This window comes from Lagopus muta, chromosome 9 (assembly GCF_023343835.1).
Source record: "Lagopus muta isolate bLagMut1 chromosome 9, bLagMut1 primary, whole genome shotgun sequence".
NCBI classification, from domain to species: Eukaryota; Metazoa; Chordata; class Aves; order Galliformes; family Phasianidae; genus Lagopus; species Lagopus muta.
The window spans coordinates 229,422-243,594 of record NC_064441.1 but is presented as its reverse complement, the minus strand read 5'-3'; the positions used below and the strand labels follow the sequence as shown (position 1 = coordinate 243,594).

General features: G+C 47.2%; 2 protein-coding genes across 4 annotated transcripts in view; one reads left to right on the top strand and one right to left on the bottom strand.

Moving 5' to 3' along the window:
• Nucleotides 1–261: 261 nt before the first annotated feature.
• On the top strand, nucleotides 262–5,253 carry PFN2 (profilin 2). Of its 2 annotated transcripts, none has more exons than XM_048954434.1 (3): nucleotides 262–466; nucleotides 1,372–1,564; nucleotides 3,524–5,253. In XM_048954434.1, exons 1-3 carry the CDS (start codon nucleotides 335–337, stop codon nucleotides 3,619–3,621), a joined length of 423 nt encoding a protein of 140 aa, XP_048810391.1. In that variant the 5' UTR covers nucleotides 262–334; the 3' UTR covers nucleotides 3,622–5,253. The 2 variants fall into 2 exon arrangements, with proteins under 2 accessions (XP_048810391.1, XP_048810390.1); XM_048954433.1 differs by having other exon boundaries at nucleotides 271–466; nucleotides 3,206–5,221.
• Nucleotides 5,254–10,168: 4,915 nt separating this feature from the next.
• RNF13 (ring finger protein 13) overlaps nucleotides 10,169–14,173 on the bottom strand; it is a 28,045-nt gene continuing 24,040 nt past the window's right edge. For both annotated transcript variants that reach the window (XM_048954431.1, XM_048954432.1), the window contains exons 9-10: nucleotides 12,294–12,374; nucleotides 10,169–11,592 (exon numbers count right to left, since the gene is read on the bottom strand). In XM_048954431.1, coding sequence (XP_048810388.1) covers nucleotides 11,228–11,592; nucleotides 12,294–12,374 — 446 coding nt within the window. In that variant the 3' untranslated portion in view covers nucleotides 10,169–11,227. The remainder of the gene's footprint in view (nucleotides 11,593–12,293; nucleotides 12,375–14,173) is intronic.

Below are 14,173 nucleotides of genomic sequence, written 5' to 3'. Positions count from 1 at the left end.
AGCACCGCGTCCGCACGGCCCCGGGGAGCCGAGCGGAGCGGCGGCCGCCGCGGAACCGCAGTCGCGCAACGCCCCGCGCAGCGCCGCCGAGAGCCTCCGCCGGCCGCGCGGTGCGGGAAGGAGGCGGCGCCGGGCCGCGCCCCTCCTCCCCCCGCCCCCCGGCGCCGGCAGCGCGGAGGGCTGGGCTGGGCTGGGCTGGGCCGCGCCGCTCGCCGCAGCGCTCGGTCCGCTCGAGAGGAGGGAGAGGCGCCTCGCCTCGCCTCTACCGCCGCCCGGCCCGCGCCGCGCCGCTCGCTGCCGCCGCCCGCCCGCTGCCGCCCGCGCCCCGCCGAAGATGGCCGGCTGGCAGAGCTACGTGGACAACCTGATGTGCGATGGCTGCTGCCAGGAGGCCGCCATCGTGGGCTACTGCGACGCTAAGTACGTCTGGGCGGCCACGGCCGGCGGCATCTTCCAGAGCATCACGGTGAGCGCGGGGCGGCGGGCCGGCGGGGGCGGGGGGTGGCGGGGCTGCGGGAGCGGCGCCTTCGAGGGCCGCGCGGGCCGCGCTGCCGCCTTTTTGTCTCGGGTGCGGGGACTCGGCCGCGCGCGGTGCGGGGCGGCGGCGGCGGCGGCGCGGGGGAAGAAGGGCGCGCGGCGCTGGCGGAGGGCGGCCCGGCTCGGCGCTGCGGCGGCGCTTACGTGCGCAGCGTAGGCGGCCTTGGTGAATGCCCGCCGCGCCGCCGGCTCCATGTTTTCTATCGCCAAGATGGCGCTCCGCCATCGATGCTCCCCTCCCCCCGCCCTGCCCGTCCTTCCCCCGCCGCCACCGCCGCCCCGCGCTGCCCCCGCGGGAGCCCCGTGCGGGGAGGCCGGGCTCGGCGTCGCCGCGGACCCTGCCCCGCCCGGCCCCGGTGGTGAACGCCCCGCGCCGGGCCCGCCGCGCCCGGGCCGGGCTGGAGCGGGGTCGGGCCCGGCGGGGCGGAGCGGGGCCTGCCGTGACTCGGCACTTTGGGCGGCCGGGCCCCGATCCCCGCTTCGCGCGCCCGCCGGGGCCGCGCGGTGCCCGCAGAAGGGCGCGGGGCGGCCGGGCCGCGGTGACTCATTGAGGCGCCGCAACGCGTCACGTGGCTCGTTAATTTCGGTCGTGCAGTGCGTGCGTTAATGAGCCCCGGTGTCCTGGCGATGCGGGGATTGCCGGGGAGCGGCGATGCGCTGCTTCGAGCGGCGACAAAGCGCTGCTGCGTGAACTGTTCACAACAAAGCGCCGTGTCCGATGGGAGCGGGGGGGAAATGTGCCGTCAGTCCCTGCGGCCGGAGAGGGGGAGCGGTTATAACGGAACGGAGCCGCAGAATAACGCGGTGCTGACTCCTGGCTTTTTCCTTTGGCAGCCAGTAGAAATAGATATGATTGTAGGGAAGGACCGGGAGGGTTTCTTCACCAATGGCCTGACCCTCGGGGCAAAGAAGTGCTCTGTGATCAGAGACAGCCTCTACGTGGACGGGGACTGCACGATGGACATCCGGACGAAGAGCCAAGGCGGGGAGCCGACGTACAATGTGGCTGTGGGCAGAGCTGGTCGAGGTAAGGGAGCTTTCATCACTTGGGTGGCTCAGTTGAGAACGTGACCCTAAATGTAGGCCCTGGCTATTAAGAACCCCAAACTCTTGTGGTTAATGGCTAACCGGGTGGGGGGTGGCAGCAGGCTGGCTGATGAACTGCAATTTTGCCTGGGAATAAACACTTGTTTCAGTGTTGCCCATACACGATCCCAGCTGGGCAGTGGCTGAAATGCCTTCTGAGGAGCAGAACCAGGCTGTTGCTCAAGTATACTTGGAAAGTGTTTCCCTGTGTGGTATCCAAAGCTTGTAGTGGGTTACCACAGGGATATATTAATGACTTGTAGTCAAACAAGTGTTGTCATTGTAAATGTCTCATCAGAAAGTTTGTTCTGCAAAGATGTGGGTCTCTTGTTTGAGCTCCTTCTGCTCACTGTTTAACAAGTGCTGCGCTGACTCGCACTTCCTCTTGAGCTCTCTGGAGCCTGTCTTCAGGCAGAAAAGCTTGTCTGGGGTTGTATCATGGAGAAACCTGCCTTATGCTAGTTCGCCTGCTCCTCCTCCTCTAACATCCAGTAACACGTGTTTTTGGAAAGGCACCAGGCTCAAATATGAAAAATGTGCCTCGAAGTATTGGTACGAGTAGTATGCATTGTGTTCAAAACACCCAGCATGGTGGTTTTGGCTGGCTGTAGAACAGACTGGTGACATACAGACAAATTTTGCTTGAGTTTTCTATTTAGAAGCTATAGCTGGGAGGTAATGATGCAGGAACAGTGTTTGCAGCACTTAATAAACCAAGCAAAGTTCTGACTCCTTGCTGCAAATAGTGAAAGGACAGTGAGGTCTGTTTAGACCTTTTGTGAGAAAATTGCTGTGGGGATATACAGTCACCTGTAGGTAGGCTGACTGCAGCATTTCCAACTGCACAGGGTCTAACTTGGGAAATAATTACCGTGCTTGTGAAAGCGCAGTGCCGGCTGTGTCCGTGTGCCTGCCAGTGACCTCTGCTGGCAAGCGGTGTATCCTGCTGGAGGGCCTCACCACGTTCTTTGCAAGACAATTGGGGCACTTCATCGCCACAGCGCAGTGATCAGAGGGGGGGGTCAGCGTTAAAGTCCTCCCTGCACTTTGTCTTATGAGAAACGTTAAGCACATGCTACTGCTTCTGCCTAACAAGACTGTCCAAGTCTGACCACGGGCCTATTTTGCTGGCGTTGGGGTAGTTCTAGTTCTGAGGCTGACCAGCAGCAGCCACTGCAGATAACTGCGTTCCCTCTTCTGCTCTCAGAGTTGCAGCTCTCCTACCCACGCTGCTGCTTTTGTTCCTGACGGGGCTTTTTTTCCCCCTCTTGCTGTTTAAGATGTCACCAGGGTTTCCTGGCTGGGTAGGGATGGATGGTGCTGATGGTGGAAAGGCACTGCAGTGCTTTATTGAGATAGTGGATGGCACTCCTTTCTTAAGCAGTGAATTTCTGTGATGTACCTGGAAAGCTGTGCATGCTTTCTCCTAGTCCCGCCTACACCTGTGTTTTTACCAGACTGCTAGCTTAATACCCAGATACTAAATCTTGAATTTGAGTGTGTTTATTGCACTGCCTAAAACTTGCGTTATTTCCTTGTCTAACACACTCTTTTTAAAACTTTTTTTTCTTTTCTCTTTCAGTCTTGGTCTTTGTAATGGGCAAAGAAGGGGTCCATGGAGGCGGATTGAATAAGAAGGCATACTCAATGGCAAAATACTTGAGAGACTCTGGGTTCTAGTTGCTAGGCAGACTGTTAAGTATTAGGGGAAGATTGCTATTAAACTTTCCTGGTGGTGAGCTTTAAACCTTACATTCTGGAAACTTTATTAGCAATGCAGGGTGATGGGGTATGAACCTGTGTCTCCTTTGTATCCCTTTGTTGGTGGGGAAAGGTGTTTTGTTTTTGTTTTTTTTCTTTAATTCTGTTCATTTCTGTTTTGTTTCCTTGTGTACTCCAGCATTGGTTATAGTCATGGGAAAGGAAGGTGTCCATGGAGGGACACTCAACAAGAAAGCATATGAACTGGCTTTATACCTGAGGAGGTCTGACGTCTGAGCAGCCTCTCCCCATCCACCTAGCAGCTGTCTTCATCACCACTCAATTGTGCTCAGTGCTACCAGACTGTAGATGGTAGTTTGTGTTTTTTATTTACCCATTTTCTAATGTTGTAATTCCGGTTACCCTTTGTTCATTTGTATGTTAACCGCTGTGTGTAACTGAGTCCATATCTGGCACCACTGCTGCACCACAAAGACGATATGCATGATACCTGAAAAACTCTTGGGAGGGGAATACGCCAAGCGTAGGCTTTGCTTTGTCTCAGCAATTGGTGTGTACTGAGAGCTCAAACCACTTCGTAAACACTAAACAAGGTGCCGACTGTACAATCTGATTTGATCAATGCCTCTTCAGCACTTTGAGCAATTACACAGCTCACGAGTCTTCCTTTCACAGAGCATGTTTGGGAGGAAACAGTGCATGCATATCTTCTGTTCTTCTCGTGGTGTTCTTTCGTTTTGTTTTTTAATCCACGTTTGCTTACACCTATTTTATAGTGCCTGGTTTGTTTAACCAATTTGCCACTCAGAAGCTATTAATGTTAAATTAGTTTTGTTGTTGCACTTTGCTGTAGGCTTGTCTTTCATTTCTTCTTCACGTCTGAAGCTTGTACTGCTCATTAAGTGCAATCACAAAGCTATCAAAGGGTACAGATGCACTTCCTCCCATGATCTCACAGCCACCATCCCGAGTGACTCCCCGGGGACATTCCATCATTGCAATAGCTCAGGCACTTTTTTTTTTTTCCTGCCAGCTCCTGTTCTGTAGTTGAACTATAAAAGGCTGCCATTATGGACATTAGATATCCCAACATAACCATCTGGAGCGTGTCTGGTTTCAGTTTTTCATAGGACCAATTTTAATTTGCAGCTTGGGGTTGTGGGTTGGGTGGTTCTGTTTTTATACAAAACTGCAGTGTCATTGTGGAGAACTGCTGCCTTCAGCTGCTGGGGGAGCGCTGACCGACGCCGGTCTTTCTGCCAGATCACTTGCTGGCTGCAGCCTCGCTGCTCCAAAGCCGCTGTCTGGATGAAGGCTGGTGGTCTGAAAGCTAACCTGTCAAAATGATGCCATTTCAAATTTAAAGCTCTCATTTGGCCTGTCACACCCTTGCTGCAGAAATCACGGCGTGAACTGCCTCGTGTGCCCGTCTGACGTGTGTGTAACCAAACGATCCCTGCAGGCACAGTACTAACTTGTATGTCCATTAAAAAGAACTACAGAACTCTGTATACAAAAGAATAAATGGGAGATGGTATTGGTTGGAATAACTGACTTGGCTGTCTTGTGATGAATTTTTTTAATATGTATTCTGTGCCATACTTATTGTTTAAAAAAAAATTGAACTGTTGCTATTGTGAGATGGATTTTAACTGAGTACGAGGGTTTCTTTTGAATGGCACTACTTTAGGGACATTCTAGTATTTGCTTCTGTTGTTGGGCCTTGTGGATAATGTACAGATTTAAACAAATTCTTGTTGCTGATTTGTCCATTTCTTTCCCTGCACTTTGTTACATCTGGGATACAGTCTAACTCATCTGAATTAATATGCATTTCAAAAAATGCCATAACTATTAAAAACACCTTGTTTACAGACAGATGAAATAAATTTATTCCAACCAAACAAAATTAGGCTATTGGTAATTTTTTCCACTCCCCACCTCCCACACCCCCCTTCTGAGGCCCTTCTTCCTTCTATGGCTGAGTACTCCAGTGCTAAATCTAAGTTCAGTTGTCAGTCGTGTAACACGGTGACAGTGGAACAGCTCAAGTACAAAATGCCAAGCCTTCACAGGAGGACGGGCAGGCGTTAGGCTATGTCTGAGTTAGGGAAATGAGTTTATCAGACTTGAGCAGGAGGGGATTCCCACCTGTGCTGCAGTGGTTCCTCTGCCATATGCATGCATAATCCCTAACACTAAAGCTACAGGGGACCTCTGCCACACGACCTGGTTGGTGGGGCTACCTGAGTTGCTTAAAGTCCGAACTGTACCTTCTGCTTGAAGTGCTGAAGTTACAATGGACCAGAACAAGCTCCCGAGTAACAACTGGATGTGGGAGTTTCTAGTGCAAAGGATGCAAAACTACTGCTTCCTTAATAAGTCTGTTAACATGGGAATCTGTTTTGCTCTGATTCTAAATGTTACCCTAACAAAATTCAAAACTGCACTCACGTGCAGGATTTTTAATTCTTATGTTTTTCTGTGATGAGGCTGTAGCTGGAATTCACAGTGATGGCACCTCAGTGGCAGCAGTGGCAGCAGCAGTGCGCTCTGACCCCCCGTCCAGCACTGTTTCTTCCTGCCCTTCTCAGCAGCACAGCTCCACGCAGCTTCGTGTTCCCATTACTGTTTCCCAGTGAGATGTTGCTCAAATGATGTTTTCAAATGCAGTTGTTTGTTTCCCACGGCAGAATGGTGCAGTGCACATAACTCGGGAAGATCTACCTGAAATACATTGCTCAAGTAGCCTGAATGCTCAGCAAACATTACTCCTTCATATTTAACTATTTCCAGATTAACACACAATTTTAGAAGAGCTTAAAGTTTTTGGTGCTGAAAGTTGGAATGCTGAATTGTGATCCAGGTGAGAAACTGCATTTCTATTTTTCCTTGCAGAAAGTTACTGGGATGCATAGAACGCTTGTCTTAGACATTACAAAGCTCCAAGTAATTGATTGCCATTCTGTTGGCACAATGAAGTCACACGCACTGCTGTGCACCTCCTGCCCTTCTGGTGGCGATTAGCAGCATTACACTGCTCAGGGTGCAGCCTGCCCGCTCCTGTGCTGTAACTCAATGCCCGTTCAGAGGTGACCGCCTGTGATGTGCACACCCACTCTCTCACAATCCACCATTCAGGATTTAGTTAAAGGATTCAGAAACTGTGACAGTTTTTTGTGCTTGTGAACTGTTCCTTTTAGTTCTTGCTAGTCACTGTTTTTTAGAAACCGAAGTCGTGGACAGCTGCCCTCAGCAGGTTCTGGCTCTGCCACTGCCCAGTGACGCTCTCAGACTCCCAGACATCACTGGTTTTACAGCACCTGTCATTTTATACAAAGGGATTGTCCACATGCTTTAGCAGCACTGCATCTTTCCTTACGTCAGCAGCTCCTGGCCATAGGGCAGCTAAACACAACCTCCTCTTTTTTTTTTTCCCTTCGATAGCTTTGATGTGTTGTTATTCAAGGCTTGAATACGAGAACAGAACTTAGGTTAGAATTATGTTTTCAAAAACAGATTAGTATGCACAATTTTTTAAACTTAAATCCATCCAGAGAAGCAGAATTGCTTTAAAGGTTTTGGGGCTTTTTTTTTTTTTTTTTTTTAAAGGGTAGTTCTGAAGTGGTTCAGTCCCTCCAGACTCAGGTAATTCCTACTGCCTCAACTCCTCACAGCTTCTTCCTCTTTCCCCACTTCCTTGTGCCTCTGCCAGTGCACCCCACACAGGCAACGGAGAGCTGAATTTATGTGCAGAACATCAGGGCTTTACAAAGCTTGACCAGAACAGCCTGGAATTTCAGTCTCTTACTTTACATGAAATACACTTAGGAAGATAAATGTCAGTGTGCTCACTTTCTGTGCCCCAATCATTCACAGACAGGTTTTAATTACACAACCCACTCAGACTCAGCCACTCATCGTAATTCTAAGATTAATAGATTCAAGAATAGATTCATATTTATTTCAAATTCTGCTAGAGTTCAGAATATAAACATCCAACTATTCTGAACCGCAGAAGGAATTGCTTTTCTTTTTTAGTATTCTGGTGTTTTTACACGTGGCTGAGCCATCATTACTGTTCATTCAGAGGCTGCCCAGGCACTCTGCCACACTGTCGTTTAGTGGTAGTGCAGGGATTGGGTTCTGCTATCTCCATCCTTTCTCCACTCCTTGAGACCTGTTGAAGACACTTGAGGCTTTCCCCCAGCCACTTTTTACCATACTTTCCCATCTCCAACAGGGAGCATTTATCTTCCCAATCAGGGAAAAGCCTTCATTCCTGTCCTCCTCCTTTGTCTCTTTTTCAGAAGTTTCTTTATGTTACACAGTGCAAAGTTAGGTGCAGACTTAAAGGAAGACATTTATAGCAGTCACAGCACAACTACCTTGTGATAACTGTTGATACTGCGCTGTTTTATACAGATGAAATGCTTCAAAGGGCCCACTAAATATTTTAGCTTCAGACATCAGTTATAAGCTGCTTGCTAGATTTTTTTTTTAACCAGGTGACCAAGAATGAACTTCTTTAAAGCACCACATTGCCATGCAGAGGACAGCTAGAGGCTGAACTTGATGGATGGGCTTCACGTAAGGAAAACATCTCCAACAACTGGGGGTCAGCTGTTCGTGGCACGTGGTGAGAAAACAGTGCTGCTTCATGTTGATAATGGGGTAGATCACAGTCCAGAGACAAATCTGTACTTATCTTTTCCATTAGGTTTGGACAGGCCCCACCTTTCTAGACAGATCTATCCAGCACGTTTTAGTGAAATTCACAGATTCTTCTTAGAAATGCAGAGATCCTCAAACTTCCAAAGTATCACTTCCAAAGTAAGGAAGTGCTATTCTTTTCATTTACTTCCTCACTGCCAACAGACAAACTATCTGTGGTGCAAGGTAGGGGCTGAAGGGTATCATTAGAACTTTTACTACCAACGCCTGCTGAAATTAAATTTCATGAATGCCATTAGGAAATGGGACAGTTTAGAAACATTACTACCTGCTGCACACATTTTCTCTGTATAGAAGGGAGAGCAGCAGGTAAAACTGATTCTTCTTTTACTTTTTGTCATCACAGCAAATACTATAACCAGGGTTACCAGGTTATAGCTGGTATATCCATTACCAGGGTAATGATACACATTACCGAGTTTACTTGTGTTGAAGAGATGCAGAACTGTCAGGTTCTGAGTAAACACATGCAATCATTACACCCTCAGTAAATTCGCAGATGACACCAAATTGGCTGGAAGTGTGGATCTGCCTGGGGGTAGCGAGGCCCTACAGAGGGATCTGGACAGGCTGGAGAGCTGGGCTGGAGCCAATGGGATGAGTTTCAACAAGGCCAAATGCCGGGTCCTGCACTTCGGCCACAACAACCCCAGGCGACGCTACAGGCTTGGGGCGGTGTGGCTGGAGGACTGCGTAGAGGAAATGGACCTGGGGGTATTGATTGATGCTCGGCTGAACATGAGCCGACAGTGTGCCCAGGTGGCCAAGAAGGCCAATGGCATCCTGGCTTGCATCAGAAACAGTGTTGCAAGCAGGAGCAGAGAGGTGATTGTTCCCCTATATTCAGCACTCGTCAGGCCGCACCTCGAGTACTGTGTCCAGTTTTGGGCCCCTCACTGCAAGAAAGATACTGAGGCCCTGGAACGTGTTCAAAGAAGGGCAACGAAGCTGGTGAGGGGTCTGGAACACAGGCCATATGAGGAGAGGCTGAAGGAGCTGGGAATGTTCAGCATGGAGAAGAGGAGGCTCAGGGGAGACCTTATTGCTCTCTATAACTTCCTGAAGGGAGGTTGTAGTGAGCTGGGGGTCGGCCTCTTCTCTCGTGTCATCAGTGATAGGACCAGGGGAAATGGTTTCAAGCTACGGCAGGGGAGATTCAGGCTGGACATGAGGAAGTATTACTTTTCAGAAAGGGTGGTCAGGCACTGGAATGGACTGCCCAGGGAGGTGGTGGAATCACCGACCCTGGGGGTGTTCAAGGAAAGACTGGATGTTGCGCTGAGGGACATGGTTTAGTAGGAGCTATTGGGAATAGGTGAACGGTTGGACTGGGTGATCTTTTAGGTCTTTTCCAACCTTAGTGATTCTATGCAGAAACCTTAAGAGACATCTTTCAGCACAAAAAATTTTCAGAAGTCAGCTTTGATATTTGATCAGAGACACATGCAAGACAAAGCACTATCTTACACTGCAACACAGTTTGTCTTCAACCCACGGATAAACTGCTAGTGGCAGTGGTCTGAAGAGCCACCTTTTTTCCATTATTATCCTTTTGCTGTGCATCATTCTGAAAAATAAACTTTCTCTGCTCTTTACCAGTCCTTGTGAATCAATTTCCATTGCTAGGCTTAAGGAAGGAAGGCACATAGCCAAGCTATTAGATCAGCAACAATAAAGGGAAGCATCTCACCCGTCATCTCCTCAGCCTAGGATTTGGTGCTTTCTGACCTCCAGAACACACTTTGGCTGTAAAGGTGTCAGCGTGACGGGCAGGAGAAAATATCAGCAGTATTCTGGTCTTCCTTCTCCCCCAGGTTGTGCATACAGACCTGGACTGACTCAAGCTTCTCTTCAAACTAAATGAGCAAACATTAAGGTTTTCACTGCAGCCTAGTCCCACTGCTGGTGTGTTATCAGCACACAGCTCTGTGCTGTGATACACGGTACAGTGCAGGTTAATGTTACTAAGGATGCTCACAAGTGCACGTTACAGATCTTTAAAAATACTTCAACTGCACACACCAGTAAGGACAGGCAAACACAGGATGAATTTAAGTAATGTGAGAGTTAAATAAATTCCTTTTGATACTTAAAGTGGAAAACATGTTTATTAACATTCTTTCAAGCTTTCCTTATTCAAGGCCATATAAAAAAAACTCTGCATTTGGATTATACATGTTTTGTTACTCTCTACATAGTTACAGAGGCATTATATATAATTTACTTTTCTCATGATACACTGGTAAGTACTGAGCTTTGTTAATCAGGTATTTGAAAGGAACAATTTGTCTATATACACAATTTATCAGACTAACGTAGCATAAAATGCTCTTCAGTAAGAGGTATATGAGTTGAAGATCAATAGAATACTTACCTAAAATTCTATGTGGAACAAAACCTCCTCTGTTTTAGTCACCCCCTTCCCCAGCTCCCACATCATCACTGAACAGACAGACCATTCGTCGCAGTAGCAAACAAAGCTAAATTAACATGTTAACAGCAGATCTTATTTTGTGAACTACTTGAAACTAAACATACATTCTAAGTTTCTTTATCCTAGGAACTGCTCAACAGGACAGCTTACACTCAGCTATTGTGGCAATCTTCAAAGAATTATTTGGAATCACTACTTTATGATGAAAGTGGAATCTCTTCTGCTTTCTTTTTATAGACCAGCATACAGAACCTGTTCTATGCTTTGTTTTTCACAGTGGTGACAATTTTTGGAAAACTCTACACAAACATGCAAACAGACTTTTTTGTTGGGCTTAAGGGGTAACACCTACCATACACATAATAAACACTGCTATCAGTATGACCCAGCTGTAGCTACAGAATTATTTCCATCTAAATCCCATTTCAGCAGATACCAATGTTTAAAGTAGCCTGTGTGAGATTTTTATCGATAGATGCTATTAACGTTAGTCATTAGCACTGTGGAGTCCAGTTAAACTGTCTTGAGAAGACAAAGCGTGACTGAATACCTGAATCAAAAATAAATCTACCTGTAATGATTAACCCATAGAACAACTACATGAACCGCTCCTACTGAAGAACCGGGTGAATTAAAATATATCACCTACATAAGTGTTTGTGTTGCACAGCCTCAAGAACTCTCTTACTCATTCACTTTTCGTCATGAGTAGTCTCAAACAGTATTTGTCACTCTGTAATCCCTTTCATCATTGGGCTGGAGCTGAACTACTACGCTTTCTTCACTCGCTCCATTTTCTGCATCACTGCTATCAATGTTGTCATTGTCATCTTCCTCGTACTCGGAGGACTCGGTCATATTCTGATGGGAATGCGATTCTGACAGAGCCCCAAATGACTGAGTGCTAACTGAGGCTAACGGTCTAAGCAAGGGGGTATTTTCAGACACTTCGTTTTCTTCTTGACTGCTGTCTGTCTCAGAGTCAGAGTCCCCCTGAGAAGGGACCACTTTCTGCTTACAAACAGGGCACGTTTTTTTTGTTTTTGTCAGCCATGGGTCCACACACTTGCAGTGATATGCTGTTAGAAAACAAAACACGTGTAATTATTATCTAATTAAGAAGGACAATTTAACAGAAACAGCTCGCAGATTAAGTAAAACAGGAATATTATAGAATTTAACTCAAAACAGAACTTTACTTAGAAATTCTCTGGCAGTTGGACTGCCCATTCTTGTGTACAGGACACCTAACAGTTGAAGATCTAGGACCTAAGCAGTAAGGTAACAACTCATTTCCTCTACTGCATGGATCTGACAGCAGTCCTGCAATGGGCCACATTTGACAAAATCATCACCACTGAGTTCTGAGTGCAGCCAAGGCAGAGCCCTTATGTGGCTTCAGGACAGGCTGCATCCCATCATTCAGGCTCTCTGTCACTAGTCATGAAGTTACATCGTTTGATTGTCCTGGAGAAAGTGAAAGCCTACTTTCACATATGTAAATAGGAACTCCAGAATCTGCTTCCCTATTCAATACAGACATTTAGGGGACAGTGTCAAGCTCAACGTTTTTTTCTTATACACATCCAGAGAAAAATGCAGACTAGTAGTGTTAGCCCTTTTTCCTTTTAAAATCAACAAAAAAAAGTTTGCTCTTTTCCCAGTTTGCATATGTGCTCAGGTAAAATAAGTAAATAAAACTGTAAGTCTAGATCTCCAGACATGGCATTTTAGATAGCTATTTTAATGCAAACGCCAGACCTGAGGTGCAGCCGCTTACCATGAGAGCATGGAAGGATTCTGAGCTTGTCTCCATCCTCATATTCATCCAGACAAATGGCACACACATCATATTCATCTCCTACAGCACATGAGAATCTTTTAACTTCAGAAGATTTGCAGTAAGACTCCCAACACACGCATACAGGTTCTCTTTCTGTTTCATTAATCTTCCTGTCCTTGCAAGGGGCAAGTTCTTGGATGCTACATTGTTAATTTACTATCTGTGTTCCCCGATTAGGGCTACAGCTCATTCACTTTCCCACCATATAAATTAAAATAAGAAATGTTTTCAACTGGGAGAAGTGCTCTCTCTGCAACAGTCAATCATTCTTATTAAAAGAAAGATGAAATTATTTAAATTTAGGATTCATGTTACCACACAGGTACTAACTAATAACTTATTCAGAACATTTTGATGAAAAATAACAAAAAAATGAAGCAAAATAAATAAAAGCAGTTTAGTTATATGAGAGAATTTACATCACTGTGCGACTAGATACGCTGTTGTCAGTACTGACATTATGTGGTGCTGTGGCATATGATATGACCAAACTGTAAACAACTTTTAGCATTTTTTCCCCCTTTAAAGGATTTTACAATATGGTCTTTCATCAGTCCAAATCCTTTCAGTTTTCCTGGAAGATGCTGGCCCTCTGAAGTTTCCATTTACAGCAGCAGTTAATGGCTCTTTCACACATAAGTTAACTGCAAACAAAGCCGTAAAACACCAAGTCTCAGCATCAACATTCTCTTCCAAACATGCGTGTCCTTGACTATTCAAATTCAGTATTTAGACATAATACTTGTCCAGAACTGGGCACCACTGAAAAGACCTGTTTCTTTCTACACCCTCCCTTCATGTATTCACACTGGAGATATTCTCATGAGCTACTCTGCAGGCTGAGCAGTCCCAGTCTCAGCCTTTCTTACAGGAGAGATGCTCCAGTACCTTCTTCACCTTCAAGGCCATTTGCTCAACACAGCCTTCCAGATGTAGACTCACCAGTGCTCACGTTAATATCACTCTCCTTAGCTTTGAAATGAAATCCCACAACTTCACTGTTACTTGGTGGAGGTACCGTGGTACAAGAGACACTTCAGTATAACTTATTCCACCTGTGTGTATGGATATGCTGTTACTACGCCATAAGCACTTGAGACAGATGATTTCTAACACAGTCCAGAACTGCAGCAGTGTGCCAGGGCTGCACTCCCCTGACAATGGCCCACACGGAGACGCCCAAATCACGGGGTGCCAGAAAGAAGTTAGGCTGGCTCAGCTCATCGTCCTGTTGCGTCCTCCCTGTCACACAACCAGAAGCACGTGCCAACAAACAGAGCTGCAAGCTTTCTTATCACTTGACTAACACACCTTTGGTTGAGGGACAGGCTAGTTCCAGGATCAGGTGATCTAATGCATGTTTGCACATGCTGCCATAAGTGCAGTCATCCGCTCCGCATGTGGTGCTGGCATGCCTGCATCCACGTTACCTGGTACACACTTCGTAGCAAAGGGAAGCACCAATAATTTATGACCCGCTCTGCTGAAACGATGGACAGCCCAGATACTGCCCGAGATCCTGGGGCACACCCCAGAGATTTGTTCACTGGGAAATGCAACCTGCTGCAGAGAACCTGCTTCAGCAGCAGGGTTGGACTCCATGATCCCAGAGGTCCCCTCCAGCCCCTACAGCTACTGTGCAACAACGCACGTTCAGAAAAAAGTGACCTTGGTGAAGCAACTGTTTTCTCAACAAGACACACGCTCAAGTTCTCAAGCACAGAGGCCAGAAATGACAGCATTTTGGCTAACTGCAACAAAGACATTTCCCTTGCTCTCATCGAGGCCTTGTACCCAGCCAGGCCTAACTCATCCCA